The sequence below is a fragment of the Gymnoscopelus braueri genome (genome assembly GCF_963280865.1).
Source record: "Gymnoscopelus braueri genome assembly, chromosome: 18".
NCBI lineage: Eukaryota > Metazoa > Chordata > Actinopteri > Myctophiformes > Myctophidae > Gymnoscopelus > Gymnoscopelus braueri.
The window spans coordinates 34417220-34439632 of NC_137618.1; the positions used below are offsets into that span (position 1 = coordinate 34417220).

A 22413-nucleotide genomic window follows, 5' to 3' on the forward strand; every position below is an offset into this window, starting at 1 on the left:
GATAGACACAGATTCATTCACACACACGCACACGCACGCGCACACATTCACACGTTTAGCCACCCTGACTCGGAAGTCCTCCCCTGGTCTTCCTCTTCCGTCAGAAGCACAGTGAAACAGAGGAAGCAACAATGATCAGACTGTCCTCCAGCCTGTGTTGGAGGCTCAGCTGCGGTTACTGTATACTGTAGATGATTTGTTCTGTATGGGGAGTTTCCCTGCCTTTCCATTCCATACATATGGAAGAGGATGGAAATCTTGCCTCAGAGTGGGTTTATGAATACAAAAGGTCACAAAAAGGGCTGGGGCTGTGACATAGATAGGCAGACCACTCAGCAATTTTGCCTGATTCATGCGCAGAAAAGAAAGTGAGTGGGTGAATGCTTCAGTGATAACATTCAATTCAAAGGACATTTTTTATTGAGTCACTTTTTTTGTGGATATGTGTTCACTGTCATATAAAATCAGCACTCTGGCCAAAAGCGCCACCCGTATTCACGCCACTCTCCTGGGAATGGGTGGAAATTACAGGGTCCCTAAACTCACAGTAGTTCACAACAACCTTAACCTGTAATCATGGGCTTGTGAAAATACTATCAAAATATATTATAATGATAACTTGTGTGAAGAAACACAGGGTAGTAAACACAGTAAACTCTGATTCTTTTCCCTGAAGGCAGAATCTGAAGGCCATAACTTTCCATTGTGCAGCTACACTTATGTCCCTTTTTCTAACTGGCTTTGATTTTACGTCTTGAAATCCATCACACTTTTAGCCCACCTCCTATGAGTGTAGCAAAAACACTTATATCTGGTTCCCATGGCAACACAGAGATTCTCTAACCTGGGAAACAGCTGGAAGTGAATACAGAACCACCTTAATGTATACACACATAGGCATGCATAATTACAGTCTTTATCTCGCTCGTTCAGACTCACACTATGTATCTCATGTACTGACATCTACTGCTACATGGAAAGCCGAGGCCAAAACACATTTGCCCAATGACTCCATTGCTGCTTACGTAGTTTGCACAATTACAATTGGTGGAATTGGAGGGAGAACACACACACACACATAATACTCCTTTCACCATTGCTGAAATGTCACTGACGCACAGTGCATATGAAAATAAGATGGGTACTTAAGGAAAGGACCGTAGCAAATGGTCTGAAAGAACAGATGAAGATGCCTATTTGATCTGGGATACGTTTTGAGCCAATAACACACACGCCTCTATACTAGGCTCTGAGCCAATTTCACCAAGCACAAGGACAACTGACTCCCAATGAACATACTGAGAGGCGCTCCAGTGTCAGGTCAGTGAATGCCATTTCATAAATCTCATGTCCACACCAAGATCCACGTTGGTGTAAGACCAGCTGCGAGTAAGGAATATAAGCACTGCAAAATCCTCAGTGTTACTTTAACTCAGAGTGTAAATATTGACCTGTATAGACCTGTGACAAGGCCTGTCGAGGGTTTTCCACATACTATTCCTTTCACCTGTTCATGACCCATCAGCGATACAGATTTCCACAGGGGAAGTGGGTCAGATGGTGTTGATATAGGATTCGGGGTCTGCTTGCACGAGTGTGGGGTGTGAGAGTTGCCACCTGCTGGGTGTCTCAGCTGCCCACCCTCGCATGGAGACACACCCTTGGGCACACACTGGGAATACCATGACGGTGGCACGCTGAAGGACCGACAAACACAAAGCTTCATATCCGGCATGTAGGCAATACCAATCATCTGCTATCTACCACACCCTCTCCGTCTCTCTCTGTCTCTCTCTCCTAGGCTAGAGGGTTCAAAAAGCTGTGCGTGAACATGTACAGTAACACATATCCACAAGAGACAGACACAGCGACTTGGAAAGTGATGGAGTGAGATGGCGGACAGAGAAGCAGCTGTTACACTTCAAAATACTTATCCCTAAAAAAAAACACTGTACTACTCATAAAAATGATTTCATATTCCTTCATAGTGATGCAGCATAATTTAAATACCAGCTATTCATCAAGCACTAATTACCACGGCAGCATCCTCAAAACATAACAAATTAGCCAAAATGATTAAAATGACAACTGTCCTTGCTGCAGATATGAATGGTGATGAGTTTCACAGAGGTGAGAGTGATGGCTTCCCTGTAAAGACTGTAAAGAATATCTCAACAAGACAAATTAGCTCACTGATGCTTTTTCGCTCATCTCTGTGATTGTTTAAGTCTTTCTTTTACAGGTACTATTTCCACCACTTTTGTAATAAGAACAATCAAATACAATAGGTGGGAGTCTCTCTGCTCACATGTCCCTTTGTCTGGACGGTGATCTTCAGCTGAAACTGCTATCTGTCACTGACCAAGCACATCAGGAATGGCTGCTCCAATTCTGTCACTTCCCCTCAGGTGAAAGCATCTCCAACCAGCCATAAGAACACAGTGAATGGTCCTGCTACACTTTTCCCTACTTGAGTCTGTTTCAATGCTCTAGCACCTCCAGTGAAATAGGACAGTCAAAGGAGGACTCAAGTCAAAGAAATCTCTCTCAACACAGCCACACCTTCCATACCTAGTCATTCCTGTTCTTAAGCCACCTAGCTGAATGCTTATTTCCTGGATTTAACGAGTTTTGTCATGCGGTAGGACATTAGTCATGCAACAGGTTGGTATGGAACGATACCTTGCCAAGCAGATATTCTATAGCTGCTACTCAAATGCACGACCAAGCCTTTGAGAAAGGATATTCCAAATCAAAGAGCTTAAACAGCAACCCCAAGAGGTCTGATAGACACATGATGAATTCACAATGCGCTCTGATTCTGTCATTCCCCCTAGGCTATGTACCCTGTTTTACTAAAGCTATTGTCACTTAAAGAGCTCCCTGCTTTTGTGAGAAAGTAGAAATTAAATCATACTGCAGGGTGTGCTAGCTTGAACATTCTCCATTAAGCTCCTAGATTACAAGCCTATATCTGCTCTACGACAAGCAATGAGCTGCCACCTGCTTAAGTTGCCCGCTTATGTCATTTACTGACAGTCTTTCTCAACCTAGATGCCTTAATATTGAGATAGGCGCCGAGTCAAAGTAACATGAGTCCAACATGTTGAACGTCTACCTTTCTACTGTAGCTCAAGCCCAGAGGCGGACCAAAGGACAAGTTTTACACTGCATCAAATGAATTCTGAGTTAAATCGACACACTGGATTTTACAGTGACTGGCCACAACAAAGCCCTTTAGGGCAGAAAACAACCATTCTTGAGGGACACATTTGGGCCCAGAGCCTCATCTGTTCCACTCAGTTTACAAATTGTATCCCTTTTTGTGCTTTCTAAAAATGGCAGAGCCCTCCTCACAAGACAGGTGAACGGAAGCAGCCGGAGTCAAGAGGAAGGTTACAGGGGGTGGGTGGGGGCAGAGGCAGAGAGGAGAAGAGGAGTGCAATACCTACTCCTGCTCTCACTCCGGACAAAACCAAAGTCTGATTTGGAGAGCTCCCCCACACCAGGATCAACTGGGGAGTATTAATGGATTCGGAGTGGATCAACTGATGGCTATCGTGTTTCGCTGTTATGACTCAGTGTATTCTGACAAACCCAACACACATCTACATGTGCACTGTGGTGCAATGCAGATGTTTACAGCCATGTGTGGTTCATGACATTTTTAAGGGAGAAGTTGGCCCAGTAATCAAATTAATACAATCTAAATTAATTTGATTCCATTAGTGATACAGTTAGGGACTAGAATGCAGCAAATGCTACTGTATGCTCAGTTTGTATGGCATATTCATGGCAGGTTAAGGTATGGAAGGATAATGATTTTATTTCGGTAATTAAAATCTAGCACAACAGCAGCAACAGAGCAAGCAATCTCAAAGCCACATATAATAATTAAGTTTATGATATTCAGAAATGCTGCATTATGCATGTAAACTGACACATCTTTGTGTTTCTGAAGTAACTTTCTGATCAGACTCTTAATCTGTTTTCAACCTTCTCTATCCTTTTTCAACTTAAACTACACAGCAAGCATATATAAAATATATTAATGTTAAGTCTTATTGATAATTACAACAACAACAAGGGCCTTTTTATAGCACAGACTGCATCGTGATTTGAAACATTTCATTTTGTAGCATAAGTAACACATTCACCAAATATATCAGATGTGTAGATATTATAATGCATCATAATTACTTGTGTAATAACTGATTTCTGTTAGAAACATTAATCATTTAATTAATTAAATACAACAGTAATACTGCCTCAACAATAATTAACTCTTGGCTGAGAAACTCATCCTAGATCAATTGTGCAAGTAATTATGTTCAAAATCATAATGTTTGTGTTTGACTTTAATAAATCATGGCACAACATCACATACAAAACACATAATCTAGTCAAATTTAGCCTAGAACAAATTTACAAACCTTTATAGCATTTTACAGAGCAAAACGTTTATTTTATTTTGCTCAAATTTTGTGTTTTATCTGCACATTTAATTATATAAAAATATCTCTCTATCAAGTACATCACAAGATAAAAATATTTAACTTTAAGTTACGCAAATATCTATGATTATGACAATAAATTGACATTATGCTTATCATTTGATTTTGTGTTTAAATTAATGTTATCAAATTGGGCAATGAATGCTTAATGACAGTCACAAAAATGTAGGTTAAATTAACTAAGTATAGATAGAGGTATAGAGTATAAGACTTATCACTATAAGAGTGATCAAATTATAGTAATCAATGTGTGATGAATTTAGTACATTAGAACAACTTCATATAAAATGTTCAATTTAGAATATGAGAGAGGGTATACAATTATTGTGCATTTAATTAAAACATTTTTAACAGCTTTTACAAATAAAACCTATTAATAAAATGTAAGAAGGCATGATCCCCAAGATTTAACAATTCTCAGAATGTAAAACAGCTGTCACTGAAATAACTGGGACACCCACTCCCATCAACTGATATATGCCCAAAACATAATTCATAAATATACCAAAGAGACCCAGAATATAACCTAATTTGTAAATTATGTTTTACATGCATAGAATCCGAATCAATCAAATGTATTTTAATCTAAAATAGACATAATAGTCTACTGTTGTTGTCTAAATGTTGATTACAGCACCCCTTTGAACACACTACAATAGACAAGTAGCAAAAACATAAACACTGGGACCTACACACAAAACACAACTAAAATCACACAGTCTAAAACCAAGCTAGGAGCTGCCAGCAGGCCCACAGGTGAAAGAAGTTCCTGTTCATGGACCTTCTTGATAACAAACTAAATCTAAATATCAGTTTGGTCATTCCCCAAGCTGCCACTACCTTAATGACATATATTTTACATCAAAGACATCAAAGAATGCCTAGTTGACAGATAAATAATTATCAAATAGTGTATTATGAAACTAATTTAATAAAGAATGCATAAGATGAGATCTGTGCATCACAGATTATTGCAATATCTTTTCAATAGAGTATGTGAATAAACTCCATTGTCAAAAAACACATTCGAAACTTGCATGAATTTCATAGAAATTAAATTACATGGATAAAGACAAAGAATATTCTACAGCAAATCAAAAGGTTTTGCAAAAAATGAATTGGAGAATGAAATAATAACTTTTTTTTAGCTAGCAATGTGAGAACAAACTTTGTGAACAACAACCAGACTTTGTAGCTGTTGTGTAAAAGAAAATGGTGTAAAATGGCAATCACTTCAAAATTGCTACAAATTCAAAAGCAATTTTGAATTGATTGCCATTTAAAAAAAAAATTTACATCAGTCAGTATCACCTCTGCTTAACAGAAAACATTCATATACTGTCTTCTTACAATTACATTTTTCACACACCCATGCTCACCCTACATCTGCACACACATTTCACTCATTCTGCAGCATCTAATAATTAACACCTGTAGCTAGCAGTCATCTTACTTCAACACAACTAAGCCATGGCCAGAAACACTTTACGCACATTTAAATAAGCGTGCAAGATGTCAGTGTCAGACTGCAAATTGCAGCCAGAACAGGGCATAGCCTACATATGAGCGTCTGGTTCATTCAATTGTTACAGCCATGCTTTTTGGCCCTGTAGGCTAATCGTTGAGTGCAGCAGGCCGCAAGACTCCATGGGCCATCATGGCAGCCATTATGAGGCTCTCTCAAACATTTCCATGGCCTACGTGCGCATTTCTGTGGGGAGTGGCGCAGTTGTGTAGCATATATATAATCCAACAACTACCCTACGGAATGCCACACAACCGAGTCAATCTGATAAACATATGAACAAACACTTGACCACCTTTGTATTGTTATTATTGTTATTCCTGTGCAACACAGCAAACGGACGAGGGCTGTAACAGGCTGCTACAGGAAAGTCTCCCATGTACTAGGAGGAGAGGGGGTGTGGAATCACATAAAGAACTGGTCACGTGTCCTCCACAAGGGGCTTGAATATTTACCTTTTAGTCACGCAATGTACTCTTTCTGAGAGCCACGCGTTAGGCCTCATAATGAAAATATCAATGTCTATTATGTAAAGTATAGTCTGTATAGCTACAATCGTGGATGAATGTTTTACGTATATAGCATAATGCAGTTTATATTCAATTATATGATATAGGCTACAGGCATTGCCTGTAAACTGCAAATGAACATAATAGCCCGTGATGTAGGCTAATTTAGATGTATACACAGAATGATAAATAAAATGGGCCTAATTGGAATTTTCGCGTAACCCATGGATTAATAAACAACCTACCCCTCAGCTTTCTCACTCTCTCATGCACGCGCGCACGCACGCACGCACGCACGCACACACACACACACACACACACACACACACACACACACACACACACACACACACATTACACACACACATTACACATGCACACAGTCTCATCATGTGCATCTCAGAATGCAGTGCTGTAGTGATGACACAAAGTTTGTACAGTACGTGCATTGCAGAATGTGTAAAGTGTAGCTCATGGGAGTTGGCTACCAATAAGCCACATGTATCTGGGACTTTATAATTTGGTGTAGATCCATGCAGAGTGCCCAAAATGGGATTGGCCTAAACACAAATCACACATTCTGTAACGTGTGTATGTTGTTCAGCATATGCTTTTTTTTTTCTCCTTCTCTTTTTTTTTTTTTTTTTTTAAATCAGAATTTAAATTCTTACATCTCCAGTGACAGAGAGCAACAGCCTCATGGGCAGATGAAATGAAAGGTAGTAAAGAGAGAAAAAAGGAGGGGGGGGCTCCTCCCTGCTACATTACATATTTCACAGTGGCAGCCACAACAACCATATGGGAAAGGAAAAAAAACATAATAGCATGACAAAAAAAGTGTATCAGATGCATTATTAGGCCTACCTTAGTTTTTTGGGAACAGAGTAGTCTACCTCTATCACCTTTCCGTGCAATTCAACTTTACCTGTAGGGACGAAATTGATATTGTAACATTAGCTCCAACATGAGACAACAATGAGCACACACACACACACACACACACACACACACACACACACACACACACACACACACACACACACACACAGAGCGATATAAGCCATTGTCAGAGTGCATCATGATGGTGTGCCCACTGACATGATTGGTATAGGCCTACTGTAACACTTATAATCACTTCACAAGTAGGTGTCTCACATTCAGCATGCAACAGTAGCCCCGAAACAACCTCCAATGGACTGTCACTTATATTGTGGCGTGGTGGGCAAAGCCGTTACGGTTTGATTAAAAAACATTGTGTTAAAATTTGTGAGTCACATTTCAGGAAATCGGCGCCAAAAGCTTGATAAGCTTATAGTATGGGGGGAATGGGCAGCCATGCTTTCCACTCCCACAACCCTCATTGCAATGAGAGTATTTTTTTTTCTTCTCCCCAGTAAAGAATGCAAGATCAAAGAAGAGAGGCTTTGAAAGAAGAATGACCTGTTCTTATAGGTATGACTTATTATTCGTGTTGACAAAGCTCGGATGAGTTGTTGCACAAGGTTGGGCCGACAACATGTTTTCGTTTTTCGTTACTATTATGTGTAAGTGGCCTGGCGTAGCACGGAACGGGTCTCTCACCTCGTCCCCCCCAGCTACCTGTTTATTAGCTCTTTCCTCCGGACCCCCATCACCTACCTCCAAGACACCTCGTAAAAACATACCCAGGCATCATAGGAACATGGATTTGGCAAGTTTTTTCCGGTTACTTTGGTATGTTCTTTTCACAAAAATCAAGATAAAAAATAAGTGAAAAATAATTATGCCTACCCGAACATCAGACCATCCCATATATTCCAATGGGTGATTGCAAAGTAGCGCCCCACAGTATCGGAATCTCACAAATATATAGGTATTACAAGTTAATTACACGACGAGTGCTGTTTTCTTTTGCCATACAGGCTACTATACCACTGAGTCTATTCTATGGTGCACAATTTACGCAGTTTTGTTTGACTATGACTGAGCGTTAATCTAAACTCTGGCAGTGATGTGATCGTAAACCGAACACTGTCCCGAGCGAAATACTGGTAAGGCAAAGCTTATATGATTATATCACATTTATTTACTCCTATCGTTGCTATGGTCTGTCCATTTCTGAGTTGGTGTGCATTTCTGTCACTGCAGCATCATCCTTGTAGTCAAGTCCGCACTTACCAGAAAGAGTCTCAATAGCTTTTATGGCCCAATTCTGGTCGGGGAAGTCCACAAAAGCATAGCCGGATTTCAGTAGGACCTGATCGGCCACTGGAAGCTTCCTCTCGTCAAAGAGCTGCTTCAAGTCCTCGACAGTGACCGAAGGACTTAAATTGCCAACATATAGTTTGCTCATGATCTAAAGGAAAAATCTCGATATGGTATCAAATCTAGAGAGACGAAATTCAGAGAAGTAGAAAAATAACAAAAAATAAAATAAAAAATAAAATAGAAAAAAAAAATTGCTTGAAAACAGCAATCACCCCCCAGATATTGGCTAGGCGACCCCCAGCACCAACTCTGCCCTGGTCAAACTCTTTTAACTGGGATTGAAAAAAAAGTGTCGTTACGACGCTACTCCGGAGCCAACAAGCGCCGCCTCTAAATAAAATGTGCCTTAAAATATCAGAAAAATTGTTTGGAGGTGCATGTGGGCTTGAGCACTCGTGCTTCAGTATAGAAAGTGCATTAGGGTAAAGTGGCATGATGATCATTGGGCAAATTCAGCAAGGGTTGGGCTAAAGGCAGAGGGGTTATTTCATCAAATCATAAGGGCCGTGCCTTGGGTCTCTAGGCTACGGCATGAAAAGACTACTGTCTGGGGAAAAAGGTCCCGTGCTGCCGTTGTCACCATAGGCTACTGTAGGACACTTATCCATATAGTTTGCCTTTTAAATTATGTGCAATATGGATTTGACTACACAGGCCAACGTCTCTAGGCTACTAATCCAACTGCTGCTGAGATCATAAGGTAGGCTATAGCCTATCTCTCAGTCTCATGACAATTTCTCATTGTGTTACTGTTAGCTAACCTACATCATGTATGGCGGTATTAAATGATGAATATTAAATGAATGATTCCTACTTGAAGTGCCTTATCAATCTCAAATTTCATGACTGATACAGAGGTTAGTGAAACTTGTCCTCCTCACTAGTCACACTCACTTTAGTTAGGTTTATGGTGCATGGCACCATATTGCTTGACAAGTCAATGATTTAATAATCAGTAGGCTATAGGCCCACTGTCATGTCAAGTAGCCTTTATTACTTACAGAATATTACAGAATATGACTGATTTATGGCATACAAATTGCCTTTAGGCTTTTTCTGATGGGACCTTCAAATTATGGTACACTATCAATTTGGTACAGGACATGTGATGGGTTTTTACACAAGACATGCTACAGTTTTTTATATATTGTATGGGTGTATAGATGGGTGTAGAACCTTTTCAGGCAGTGAGCACCCAAATTAATCATATTTGAACTGGGGACCCCCCAGGTAAATATTGTGAAAATAGCAGATCTACAAGCTCACAACTCCTCGCACATGTTTTGCCCTTTTCTTATATTACTTGACAATTTGGCCAATGTTTGACCATGCAGTTTTTATAGTGTAGTTTGTTGATTACTTTTTATGCTGTAATGGTAAGTTATTTTAGGTATTAAAAAGGTCTTAAAGGTCCTTTAATTGTCATTTCACTGTCATCTGGGGACCCCCCCCCAAAAAAAAACAACATATGGGGGTCCCGACCCACAGGTTGAGAACCACAGACATAGGCTACACTAGGAGTATGTTCTATGGGAGGAGCCTTTGCAGTCCTTTACTCTTCATTTGTCTCTGTGACTTGCATGTGCCTTGGAACATTACTGCCACCCCACTGTTGCGGAGAGATTGCCTATGGTAGAGTAAACCCCATAGCCTGGAGGGACGATCGCGCTATGATTGGATATTTGGTTGTCAAGCAACCGCTAAACGCGCCTGTACACAGTATCAACAACACATGACGATTGACGGGACAACTTTAATAATAATATCATTATTTTAAAGAATAAAAACATAGAGACAAATGTGTCAAATTGTGTTGTAAATGTAGACTGTAAAATACATTGGATGTTCCTGTATTTTTTCCGAGATCTCGAAAGAGGTGCAGATAAGCTTTATACAGACTATTTTGGGGTGTGTGTAAACATAGTATCTAGAACTAGTGTGTGCAAAGTAATGACTAGGCTACTTATGTTTACATAAAACGCACAGCGGTTGCCTGACAACCAACTTTCCAATCACAGCGACATTGTCCCCTCAGGCTATGGGATATATAGTCTTAATCACTGCCATTTAATAAAACGACAATTCGACAAACTTCATTGCATTTCTTGTTTACATCAGAGGGTGAATGGAAGGATGTTCGAACTATGCGATATTTACAAAACAACTCATCTTGTTACTTTTTTGCTGATATGCAAACACAGTGATGTCCTAACTTATAGTCTGACAACACTTGTATTAGCTACTTTAAAAGTACATACAAATAAAAACAGACAAATGTGGAGCTGTATTACATTCTAAAGCTAGACAACAAATATGTCCATGGCAGTTTAAGTGACAGGGGTTGAAGGTGGTTAAAGGGACTTGCATGCTTGTCTGGGACGCCGTCCATGAGAGTGCGTGGGTTTGATTAGGCTATGCTGTTTTCACATTTTCTTCCTAGCAGCACTGCGGTATTTAATTAAAAAAAACGAATGACCAATGTTTGTTTACATTTTTTGTATTTGTGTAAGTATTTAATTTACCAAAAGTATTATTAATTGATTATGCATCATTGTATGTATACAATAAACTGAAAACTAAACGAGTCAAATCCATTGAGCTATTATGGTCAAATCTCATTGGTGATGGATGGTCAGGGACCCTCACTGAGGGTGCAGTAGGTCAAGGAACACTGATATTTACACATTGAAATCAGCTAGGGCAGGGAGTCTTTATGTCCATTAGGGGGTGGTGCTGTCCTTCAATCCGTCACCACCAGACCAGAGAAGCAGTGCTCATCATCATCCAACATGAATGGAACTCACATTCATCAGTTTCAAATGTTCAGTGAGACTTAAGATCCTGAAAAATAATGCATATATAGTGAAGCATACAAAAAATATTTGTTAGCGGTTGGTAAGTCAATCGTATATGGGTCTAAATCAATTTACATGACAATGACACATTTTCCAAGGAGAATAAGCCAACAATGTTGCCTGTAACTATCATCAAAAAAGCCCTATAGCACATCCCCGCAATGATAATCATCATTCTCTAAATGGAAAACAAAATGGGCTTAATGAAAGTCAGCTTCAAGCCAGTTAATTGTAACTTAAGGTTTCTAAGAGATGTATCTGAATTTGTCATGTTTTTGCATATTTTTTCATTTCAACCTTACTTTAGCATAGTGACCACAATCACACTTGTACAGGACACACTGTACCAACACCAGGGATTGCAGTAGGGACAGTTAATCACTTCAACATTTAGATTTAGCCTATATAATAATGACATGTCCATACAAAATTGGGACAAACCACTTTAACCCTAGTGGTTAATCAAGGGCATATTGGATGTCAGAACTTTACTTGCCTTGACTAACTTGTAGGCTTAATCTTAGTTTTCTGAAACTTTGCTAACTCATTACATCTCAAATAATACCAATGCAAACTCTATTCAAATGTCTTCAGACGTTAGATATTGAATCTTCATGTAGTCTTTGCACCAAAACCGCAGGGATATATTTTGTAGTGAAAAGTAACTAATCCAGTAAATCTTTAGGTAAACAGTGTCAGGCAACATCATTTCAGTAGTGCATACTGCAGATCTATAAGTAAACCTTGTTTTCAATTATAATCAAGTTATTATGAAATGCCAACTGGACAGAGGTAAAAGAATTAAAGTAGAAATAAAGTTAAAGAGACAAACCTTTAGAAACACTGACATCTTCCTTTAATCACATACACACAATGGACTGGAGAACAGAAATGTCTCGATTCGAATCGACAAATTCGACAAATTGGTATGTCAGGTCTGCCACAGAAAATAAAAATAAAATAAAAAATAAAACAAATTATAAACACAACAGGACAGCTCAACTAATTTATATTGACATAGGTAATCTCAATACAATTACACATATTGGGACACTTGCTAGCTAAATTACACCTGTATAAATCAAAATTTCCTATTTTTGAAGAGGACGATTTTGCCATGTACACCAGTAGGATGGGTTGATACTTCGACTGTGCTTTTCAATAACGGCCTGTGAAATGAAACACAATTAATGGGGAAATCACTACACTACTACACTACTATTTGAATGCTCCGTTGAACTATCATATATGTATATATATCATATTTATACATATGATAACGTTTATAAAAAGGTACTTACGAGGAGAGTAGGATCGTGATCGTGAACGGGACCTATAGGCCCCGCCCCCTCTGTAGTATGGTGAAGGAGATCGCCTTCTGAAACAAGAAAACATAAAAATTAACATAAAAATTACTTAATTTGTGCACAGCTCAGAAGAAAATGCTTTGGGAATCCAGAGAACAATCTCTTGAGAATTACGGTGGCTATCACCTGTAGGATCTGCTGTTGTAGTAGTCCCTGTCATCATAACGATCATAGCCACCTCTGTCGTATCCACGATCGTAACCACGGTCGTGGTCCCGTGAATGGCGGTGTGGGCCACTTGGGCCACCTCCGCCACTAGACCAAAGATAAATCATGTATACATTTTCCATACTACAGATTGATCAAAAGTCATGCAAGTGCTAACAGCGTAAGAGTGTATGAGTGCATGTGTGTGCGTGTGTGTGCGTGTGTGTGTGTGTGTGTGTGTGTGTGTGTGTGTGTGTGTGTGTGTGTGTGTGTGTGTGTGTGTGTGTGTGTGTGTGTGTGTGTACAGTGTGTACAGTGTGTGTGTGTGTGTGTGTGTGTGTGTGTGTGTGTGTGTGTGTGTGTGTGTGTGTGTGTGTGTGTGTGTGTGTGTGTGTGTGTGTGTGTGTGTGTGTGTGTGTGTACAGTGTGTGTGTGTGTGTGTGTGTGTGTGTGTGTGTGTGTGTGTGTGCGTGCGTGCGTGCGTGCGTGCGTGCGTGCGTGCGTGCGTGCGTGCGTGCGTGCGTGCGTGCGTGCGTGCGTGCGTGCGTGCGTGCTCAAGCACGCACATGTGACTTTGTGCGTGCTTGTGTGGCTAGCAGTTAGAATATGGATGTATTAAGAGTTAGAAAGGGGAAAGTGAAGGTCTCGAACCAAGTGGACTAAATGGATGATTATTTTGATCATTATGTGAATGGGATTCCAGGGGTGTGCCTCATTAGTGTATTCATAGAACCTGGCTGGCATACTAAATGAGGGCAAAGATAGCGGTTCTTTGTAGCTCTGGTAGTGCACTTTAAACATTTCTCCTGTTAATAAAAACTGCTTCACAAAAGCGTTTTACATGCATTGATTACACAGACTATCAAGAGGTTCCACATTTTCTTCAATAAACATATCCTGGTTGATGAGGTGCATTCACATTTGACATAACAATATTATTTAGAATTACGTGATTCTATATTAATATGAATGGGTGGTCATGATACGTCAGGGGTCTAGTCTGTTTCTATTCGCCCGTTTGCCAGAAAAGCTTGCAGCTTACAAGAAAAAGAAACCAAAAATACAGTACACAGGGAAGACATTTTACACATCATGGTGCAGAGCAGAGGTTCCCAACCCACGATTCCCAGACAGTTGCCAGGCCGGGGGACATGTACTATCAGGCCGAGAGAAGGCAGCCTAGATTTCCTAGTTATATGCACAGGCGAACAATTCTGTTGCATGACAGTGACATCACTGACGAATCCTTGGTATTTTTATAACCAACATCGAGCATGTGGTGTACGTATGTCCATGCTCGATCTCACTGTTGCACGATGACAGTGACATCATTGACAAATCCTTGGTATCTTTATCCTAGTCTTTTCAACCAGCATCGAGACTCGAGCATGCGCCGAGGTATGCTGTCACTGACTAAAAGCTGTATTTTCTCACGGTACTGAAATAATAGCGGGATTATTATTTAATGTCAACATTCAAGTACAACTATCAAAAGGTGTAACCCAGATAAAGTAATGCATCACTCTGCAAGTTTAATTATAGTTTTCCACCTGTCCAAAGTCATTTCTGAGACTGAGACATTAAATAAATATGAGTTAACATTACCTTTATAATTGTCCTCTTGTGTATATAACTCCATAGCTCAATTGTATAACATGATAAACATCGTATAATGATATACAGTATAATAATATATAAATAGTAGTCAACTTCTGTTTTGGTTTGGTTGGGTTTAAGCAGACACCCACCGGTCCATTTCATGAACTGTGAGCCGGTCCGAGGTAACAGAAAGGTTGGGAACCCCTGGTCTAGACTAGAGGATTAATGTTGACTCCATAGACAAATGAAAAACAGAAAAGACAACAAAATCCATGGCACTGCCTTTAAGAAGTGATAAGCATCCAGGGTTCTCTATCCTTACTATAATCCTTACTATAATTCTACAAACCTCTGTCTGTCTGACCAGGTTTTTCTCCTCAGTGCGTTCAGCAATTGATCTGAACTTGCACATAGGCAATGATCATTACCATGTGCAGACACTCTGAATGATACTTTTCACCTTTTCCCAAATTGAAGCTGTTTAATAGCGTTTTTCCAAAACTGTTTAACTCTACGCCAGAGTTTTTGTCGTTACTACGCATGTGTGGCCAAGTACGCATGCATGCACGGCCATGCACGGCAACAGGGTCCCCAGAGTATGCTAGATGTTGGTGCTAACAGCGTTAGCGTATGTTGTTTACTCATTGACATTGATACAATGTCCACGACGACATGCAGCAGAGGATTGGGTCTGCGTACCCCCAAGTGGTCCGCAAAGCATTCGCTGGGGGTCCACGACTCCGGGCCCACAGACCCTCAAATCATTCGCTGGGGGTCCGCGGCTCCGGGTCCACGGACCCCTGAAGCATTCGCTTGGGGTCCATGACTCTGCGACGACCTCACTCACGGTTGCAGAGAAAAGCCTCTCTCTGTCAATCACAACGCGTGGACCTGAACTGTGTGTGTGTGTGTGTGTGTGTGTGTGTGTGTGTGTGTGTGTGTGTGTGTGTGTGTGTGTGTGTGTGTGTGTGTGTGTGTGTGTGTGTGTGTGTCTTTTGATTACAGCCTTCCTAACCAAAGTGCTAACATATCATCAGCTAGAGCAGACCATCTCTCAGCTAGATGTAAACTTTTGATTTTTATCTTTGGTAGTCTAGGGCACGTGCACAAGTTGGTTGTAAGGGGCCTGCAAATGGCCGGCCTCTCCAAAAGGAGGGCTAAACAATTAGAAAGGTACTGCTCAATATCAGCTATTATAGGAAGCCGCTCAATTTGGAGGAGGCGTTGCTTCCTTTACCCATGATTGTTGTCCGCTGTGTTCGACAAGTATGCCATCTTTTGTTTTGTATGTAACGTTGCTCTGCTTTACATGCGCTTTGTAACTAACTGTTTTCCCTTCATCTGACTGCACTGGCAGTGTTTATGTCCTTTGTACATCCTGTACTTCTTATTATGTGGACATAAATAAATATTTCAAATGTGTGTGTGTGTTGTAACTGACGCAGCTAAGCAGACATCGACCCATAGGAACACACGCCTTGCCCATACATAACTAAAAGTCTGCAAATACTTTGCCTGGGCACATCCCCAGGTAATGCAGCATTCACTGCGGGTCGACCTGCCTACAAAATAAAATAATAATAATCGTTCACCTGAATGGTGCTACTACTTTGTTTAGGGATGTTCAGCAATACAAATGCTATGCATGTACACAGTGCACCAAACACTGCACATACTATGACTGCTCATATCCGCTGGTATGGACTAGTGGAAGATAATTAACCATTAGCTACTGTCAGCCTCGAGCGTAGGCCTAGTGGCCTACTATTCCACAGAGAACTTACTATGTTGGACGGCCCATGTATATTCCAGGGGTTGGTGTGTGAGGTCTTTTCGTGATGGAGAAGTCCACCCTGATTCTACGGCCATCTAGTTCCATGCCATTGGCTCGTTCCTTAGACTGATAAGGCACACAGATGCTTATTACAGCTCCATACATCTCAGGTTTCTGGTACAGAACACACTTTAGGAAAGAGTTTGACAATGTTCTTTGCCGTTTATAGAATTCCTACCTCTTTAGCATCTTCTCTCTTCTCGAAGTACACAAAAGCAAAGCCCCTGGATCGCCTGGACTGCTGGTCGTAGACGATGGACACATCTGCCAAGGGGCCATATTTAGAGAAGACTTCCTTCAGATCCCTCTCTGTGGTGTACAAGCTCAGGCCAAAAACTCCCAGGCAACAGTTAGGGTCTGGATTTGCCTGCAATTTTAAGCATTCATTAAGGAGACCACTATTTTTCAACTATTCATATTAGTCAGACAATCATTGCACAATCTCTGCAAAAGAAACTGTATTGGCCATTTTGATTCTGTGTACTGGAAATACAACGATTTGCTGGACACTGTGGCCTAGCCATTGCCTTTCAACTTTCCTTCTTGGAGAAATAATTTCATATTCACTCAATTTAACAAGGACCTTAATATACAATATACAGCATGTCCACATGTCAGTACAGATGTTATTTAATTATTACTGAACAATGGACATAAAACGTCTCTATATTCTGCAATGACCTACAGTATGCAATTACATGTACATTTTCAGCTCATTTACACTAACGAAAACATTTATATGTTCAGGAGGATGTAGGCCTACAGTATGTATATAGAACACTAACTTCAAAATCAAGCTAGGCTGTTAATGCTATACTAAATTAAGCACCAACCCGGTTGCCAATGTGCCTGCGGCGGTTGGACATGGGCGAGCGGCTATGGCTGCGGTGGCGACGCTCTCCGCTGTAGGACCTGCTACGAGAGTGGCGTCGGTTGGACCTTGAGCCGGAGCGAGATCGGCTGTTGTGTCTGCGTGAGCCGCGGTGGGAGTGAGACCTGTATTAGGGGAATTGGTTTCTTCATTATATATTTTTTAACCACTAGTTGCAGTTCGCACATCCAAACTTGGTCAGAAATATAAATGTTTGACCAATAATGCCCCTGTCAAGTATTTCTTTCACCCAAAAAACATCTATAAAGGAGTTTTATAGCACCTTGAACTTGGCTCTGTCTGTGCCCTCATTAACAATTCCAGGATCTATTAATTATGCCACACCTGCAGGAACAACCCCTCATGAATATGCTAATATATCACATCCCTGGAATCAACATGCAGAACCCCCCACAATAATAATAATAAATAAGTTATACATTATCAATTGCAGTGATAGAATAAAGGTTGTATTCTGTGCAAACTTTAATAGAATAATAACAGTGTGCGTGTGCGTCTGAAGCCTGTCATGTTATATTGGCCATTAACTGAGCCTAGAAGGAAGTCAGCTGGGTTTCTACACAATCACAGCCGACAACGAGCGAAATGGCTTGGCACAATCAAGTTACCATTCAATTATACGCAGCGATCTGCCTGACTATAGATTATTTCACATGCTTCTGTTTGCTTCCTACTCTTCCTGTAAAGTGGGTGGGTTTGTTGTCCAATCAGAGGCTGGATACATTATGCAGCGCATTGCAGGCACCGTGAGGCACGCTTTGTATATTCAAGCCTTTGAAAAGGATTTGATTGGCGTGTCCCTGGTGATGCGAACGAAGTACCTGAGTCACGTGTCACGTCCAACACCTGCGTTCACAGAGAGGGCGGTCTTAAGGCCAGTTTTGGAGGTAAAAATCCATATTATGGCTTTAGAGAAAAGCAGAGTGCCATAAATCACCAGGATTTTCATAAATAAGCTTCAAAAACATATTAGAAAAACATGATTTTGGGTGGAGTGCGTCTTAAAGCACTGTATTCATCATTGTCTGATGAACAGCAAAAATAGACATCTACAACTACATGCTGATTTTCGTTTTTGTCGTTTTTAAAATCTTCGCCTATAATGATTGCCCAAAATAGGGATGCCAGGTTGAAATTGGTTAATAAAAGTAGCATAATCACATGCTCCTGTTTTACAGCAGCATGGTTGTGGAAGGAGTGCTGTTTGGCTAGAGAGCCTTGCATGTCATCTTCAGATGGTAAATGGTGCATTTATATAAGCGTCTTGCTCAAGGACACTTCGACACTAACTCTGGGGGAGCCCGGGATCGAACTGGCCGCTCTACCGGCCACTCTACCCCTGAGCCACTGCACTGTCCAACTTTGCTAAAAGCGAGGCCTTTGATCCAGTCAGTGAGCATTGGTTTGGACTTACATCACTAACCCAGTAGTAGATATGTCCCAGTGAATGTCACCAAGAGTAATTCCCATGTATTAGAAGAGTACATGCAGACAAAGTGATTCTGATAGTTACAAATGTAGCATAGAGTTAGTCCTGATTGACTTAATTGGCATTAGTTGCGACTCACCCAGACTTGGACCTGGAACGAGAGCGGGATTTGGAGCGGGAGTGCCGTGAGCCCTCTTTGGAGCGGGCAGCCGGAGAGTGGCTGGCAGACTTCCCTGAGCCCCGGGGGCTCACGCTCCTGGATGCGGAGCGTGACTCCTGAACACACACACACCAACATGCTTCTTATCAGAGTCAGTGAAAGGAGATTGGTAGATCTCAAATGTGTCTCTCAATATTTTAGTTTTTTTTTTTTTAAGAAAAGGGCTAGCCTTGGGAGTTGGGACAGTCTTGGAAATAAGTGTTCTCGCTTTAACATGTTTTCCTCTGGATTCTCTTCTGTTTCAGTTTTTTTTATATATTATGTGTTGTTTTTGATAGTACATACATAAAATCAATTAATCAATCAATGTGTGTAATGTAGAACAGAGAACTTAGAGTTGTGGATTTAGGACTACGTGTTATTTGTTTTGGAGTAGACATGGATACCATGACAGTAATATCATAAAAAATAGCCTATGCATAAAAATAAATAAATAAATCTGTCAGGTGAGAATATTAATGATTTAAAATTCAGTTTACATTGTAATCTGTAAAAAAATAACAAAAAAAAACATGCAGGCATTTGACAAACATACTAAAAATGAGTGACCTTATCCCAGATTACTTCCTTAACTTCATTTGTGTAACTTCTTTCTTCAAATGCCTTAATTCTTCTTACTTCCCCATACTTCACACATTGCCCACCACTTCTTCCCTCGTCATGTTTTAGCATGCATTCACACATCTGAGCTTCATATTATTGAAAATAAACTTGACATGAGACTTCTTCCGCATTTTTCTTCTTCCAACCTTAACCTTTATGAAAAAGAAAGGATGAAGAATATATGACTACAAACATAACTTGCAACCCCTTTTCAACTTAAAATGTGTTAATGTGTGATCTTGTTGCATGCATGGGAGCACATAGACATTAAAACTTCAACATTGTTATGTAATATTATTTTTACAAAATACACAATTCTATAAAAACCTATATGGGAAAATAAACCGTACATGAAATAAATTGCACTCTAGTGTGATAATGACATTTATAGTAATCAGTGGTGCAAAGTAACTAAGTACATTTACTCAAGTACTGTACTCAAGTACAGTTTTGAGATATTTTTACTTTACTTGAGTATTTCCAATTTTCTGTACTTTTACTTCTACTCCACTAGGCCTACATCTCAAGAGGCAAATATTATACTTTTAATCCACTACAATTATTTGAAAACTTTAGTTACGAGTTACTTTGTAGATTTGGATTATTATTACAAAACATACATTAACCACTTCAGGCCTATACACATTTTGGCCATTTGAAAATAGCCGATGCCTCGCATTGTGACATTGTGAGCTTGTAGCTCTGCTATTTTCAAAAGATTTGTATACATTTGAAAACTTGTGAAATGGGACATTCTGCAGAATGAATAGGCTACTTTCTACTTTTGGTATTTGAATTTTGATACCAATACTTTTGTACTTTAACTCAAGTAAATTTTGAATTCCAGACTTTTACTTGTAACAGAGTATTTCTACAATGCAGTATTGATACTTTTACTGAAGTAAAAAAAAATGTTGTAATTTTTCCACCACTGAAAGTAATGCCTTAAGCCAACACCATGGCCAGAAACTGCTGCGCCGTGCGTAATCAGAGTGCGTAAAGAGAACCGGGCATGTCCTCCTACCCATTAGGCTATAAATACTATAGTTGCCTAGCGTTACAACCAGTGTTGCCATGTCCGCTTATTATAAGCGACTTGACTTTTGACTTGTTTTTCTGTAAATTGCTTGTAAATATTGGTAGTTGTTGCGGGTTGCGTTTTTTTGGGGCTTGTTTCATAATGTTGTTTAAACCAGTGTTTCTCAAACATTTTCAAGTCAAGGAGTGGACCCCCCAAATTAATATTTGTCTGCGGACCCACCCCATACAAGATTTGTGTTGTTAAAATGTTTCAAAAATATTCCACATTTCTTTTCTAAATAGCAGATCTACAAGACACGTTGTGAGCTTGTAGATCGGCTATTTTCAAATAGCCAATGTCTTATGTTTAAAGCCGGGCGAAGGGCTCGCATCTTTTGGGCTTGTTTTCATAGACTTGGTTGCTTGTTTCTCTCGAAAAACCTGGCAACACTGGTTACAACGAGACAGTACATTAGTTACCTATGGCGTGAACGTTACATAATGTACGGTAACTCACCACAGGATGAAACAGTATCACTAATATGTGAATGCTGTAGGTTTAATGTTTGCCATTACAAAACATGGCGACTGGGCCTTAAATTGGGCCTATACTAACGCTAAGCTAAATATAAAATATCAAATGCACAGTGGATCGTCTATTAATCTAATTAACCAAACCTAAAATTTTGTTCATAAACAACATTCAACCACGTCCTTTCAATATCTCCTCTATCGGTCTAATAACGGGACGTGGGGGCGTTTCACAGCATTAATAACGTAAAAGGATCAAACATTGCTTTTGTTTTTTTGTTTTTAGCCAATGATGACAACTGGTTAAACAAGCCTAAACAGAATGCATACGCACCCGATCGTATCCCTTCTCGTTATTATCGCTCATCTCTTGCAGCCTATAGAATAAATAAATAAAAACGAGACGTGGACTCTTTTTTTTGATCGTCGCTAACCAGCTGTAGCTGTATGTTCCAGTGTTGCCAGATTTTGTGAGTGAAATAAGGAACAAGGTCTATGGAAACAAGCCCAAAAGAAGCAACGTATTGGCTACACATGAGCACTTAAAACACATTGGCTATTCCTATTTGACTTGAAAATGTTTGAAAACCGCTGGTTTAAACTACATTGGGAAACATACCCAAATAAGCAACTACACTTAAAAATAAGCCCCAAACCGCAACCCGCAACTACCAATATACAAGCGAGTTGAAGCGACTTTACAGAAAAACAATCCCAACGTCGCTTATAATAAGCGGACATGGCAACACTGAGCAGCACACGCCCGCTCCTGCTCCTGGCTGCTTTCCTCCCCTGGGATCGCTTGTCAAAAACCAAACCAAACCAACACACAGTGGTGGGAAAAGTATTCAATTTTTTTACCTAAGTAAAAGTATCAATACTGCAATGTCAAAGTAGAAGAGAAAAAAGTAAAAGTCCGGAATTCAAAATGTACTTGAATAAAGTACTAAAGTATTGGCATGAAAATATACGTAAAGTACCAAAAGTAAAAGTAGGCCTACTCATTGTGCAGAATATCACATTTCACAAGTTCAAAATATGTTTAAAAAAATCTCACAATGCCTCGCATCGTGACACAATGTGAGCTTGTAGATCTGCTATTTTCAAATGGCTGAAATATG

General features: G+C 40.0%; 2 protein-coding genes across 6 annotated transcripts in view; both read right to left on the reverse strand.

The window, feature by feature from the left end:
• The window catches only part of igf2bp2a (insulin-like growth factor 2 mRNA binding protein 2a), a 56281-nt gene extending 46693 nt beyond the window's left edge, over nt 1–9588 (reverse strand). Inside the window, exons 1-2 of one of the 3 annotated variants that reach the window (XM_080412900.1) lie at nt 8706–9588; nt 7413–7473 (exon numbers count right to left, since the gene is read on the reverse strand). In XM_080412900.1, the coding sequence (XP_080269026.1) occupies nt 7413–7473; nt 8706–8880 (236 nt within the window). In that variant the 5' untranslated portion in view covers nt 8881–9588. Of the gene's footprint in view, nt 1–2308; nt 2485–7412; nt 7474–8705 lie in introns of those variants that run through there. The other 2 variants (XM_080412899.1, XM_080412901.1) reach the window with 2 other exon arrangements.
• A 2895-nt stretch (nt 9589–12483) lies between these two features.
• Nucleotides 12484–21748, reverse strand: tra2b (transformer 2 beta homolog). 3 transcript variants are annotated; one of them, XM_080412578.1, is made up of 9 exons: nt 21627–21748; nt 19688–19893; nt 19058–19194; nt 17431–17593; nt 16776–16964; nt 16548–16663; nt 13144–13272; nt 12952–13025; nt 12484–12819 (listed from the first exon to the last, which is right to left on the reverse strand). In XM_080412578.1, the coding sequence occupies exons 2-9, from the start codon at nt 19820–19822 to the stop codon at nt 12809–12811; spliced, it is 954 nt and encodes a 317-aa protein (XP_080268704.1). In that variant the 5' UTR covers nt 19823–19893; nt 21627–21748; the 3' UTR covers nt 12484–12808. The 3 variants fall into 3 exon arrangements, with proteins under 3 accessions (XP_080268704.1, XP_080268703.1, XP_080268705.1); XM_080412577.1 differs by having other exon boundaries at nt 12952–13028; XM_080412579.1 differs by lacking the exon at nt 19688–19893 and having other exon boundaries at nt 12952–13028; nt 21627–21742.
• Between the last annotated feature and the right edge of the window lie 665 nt (nt 21749–22413).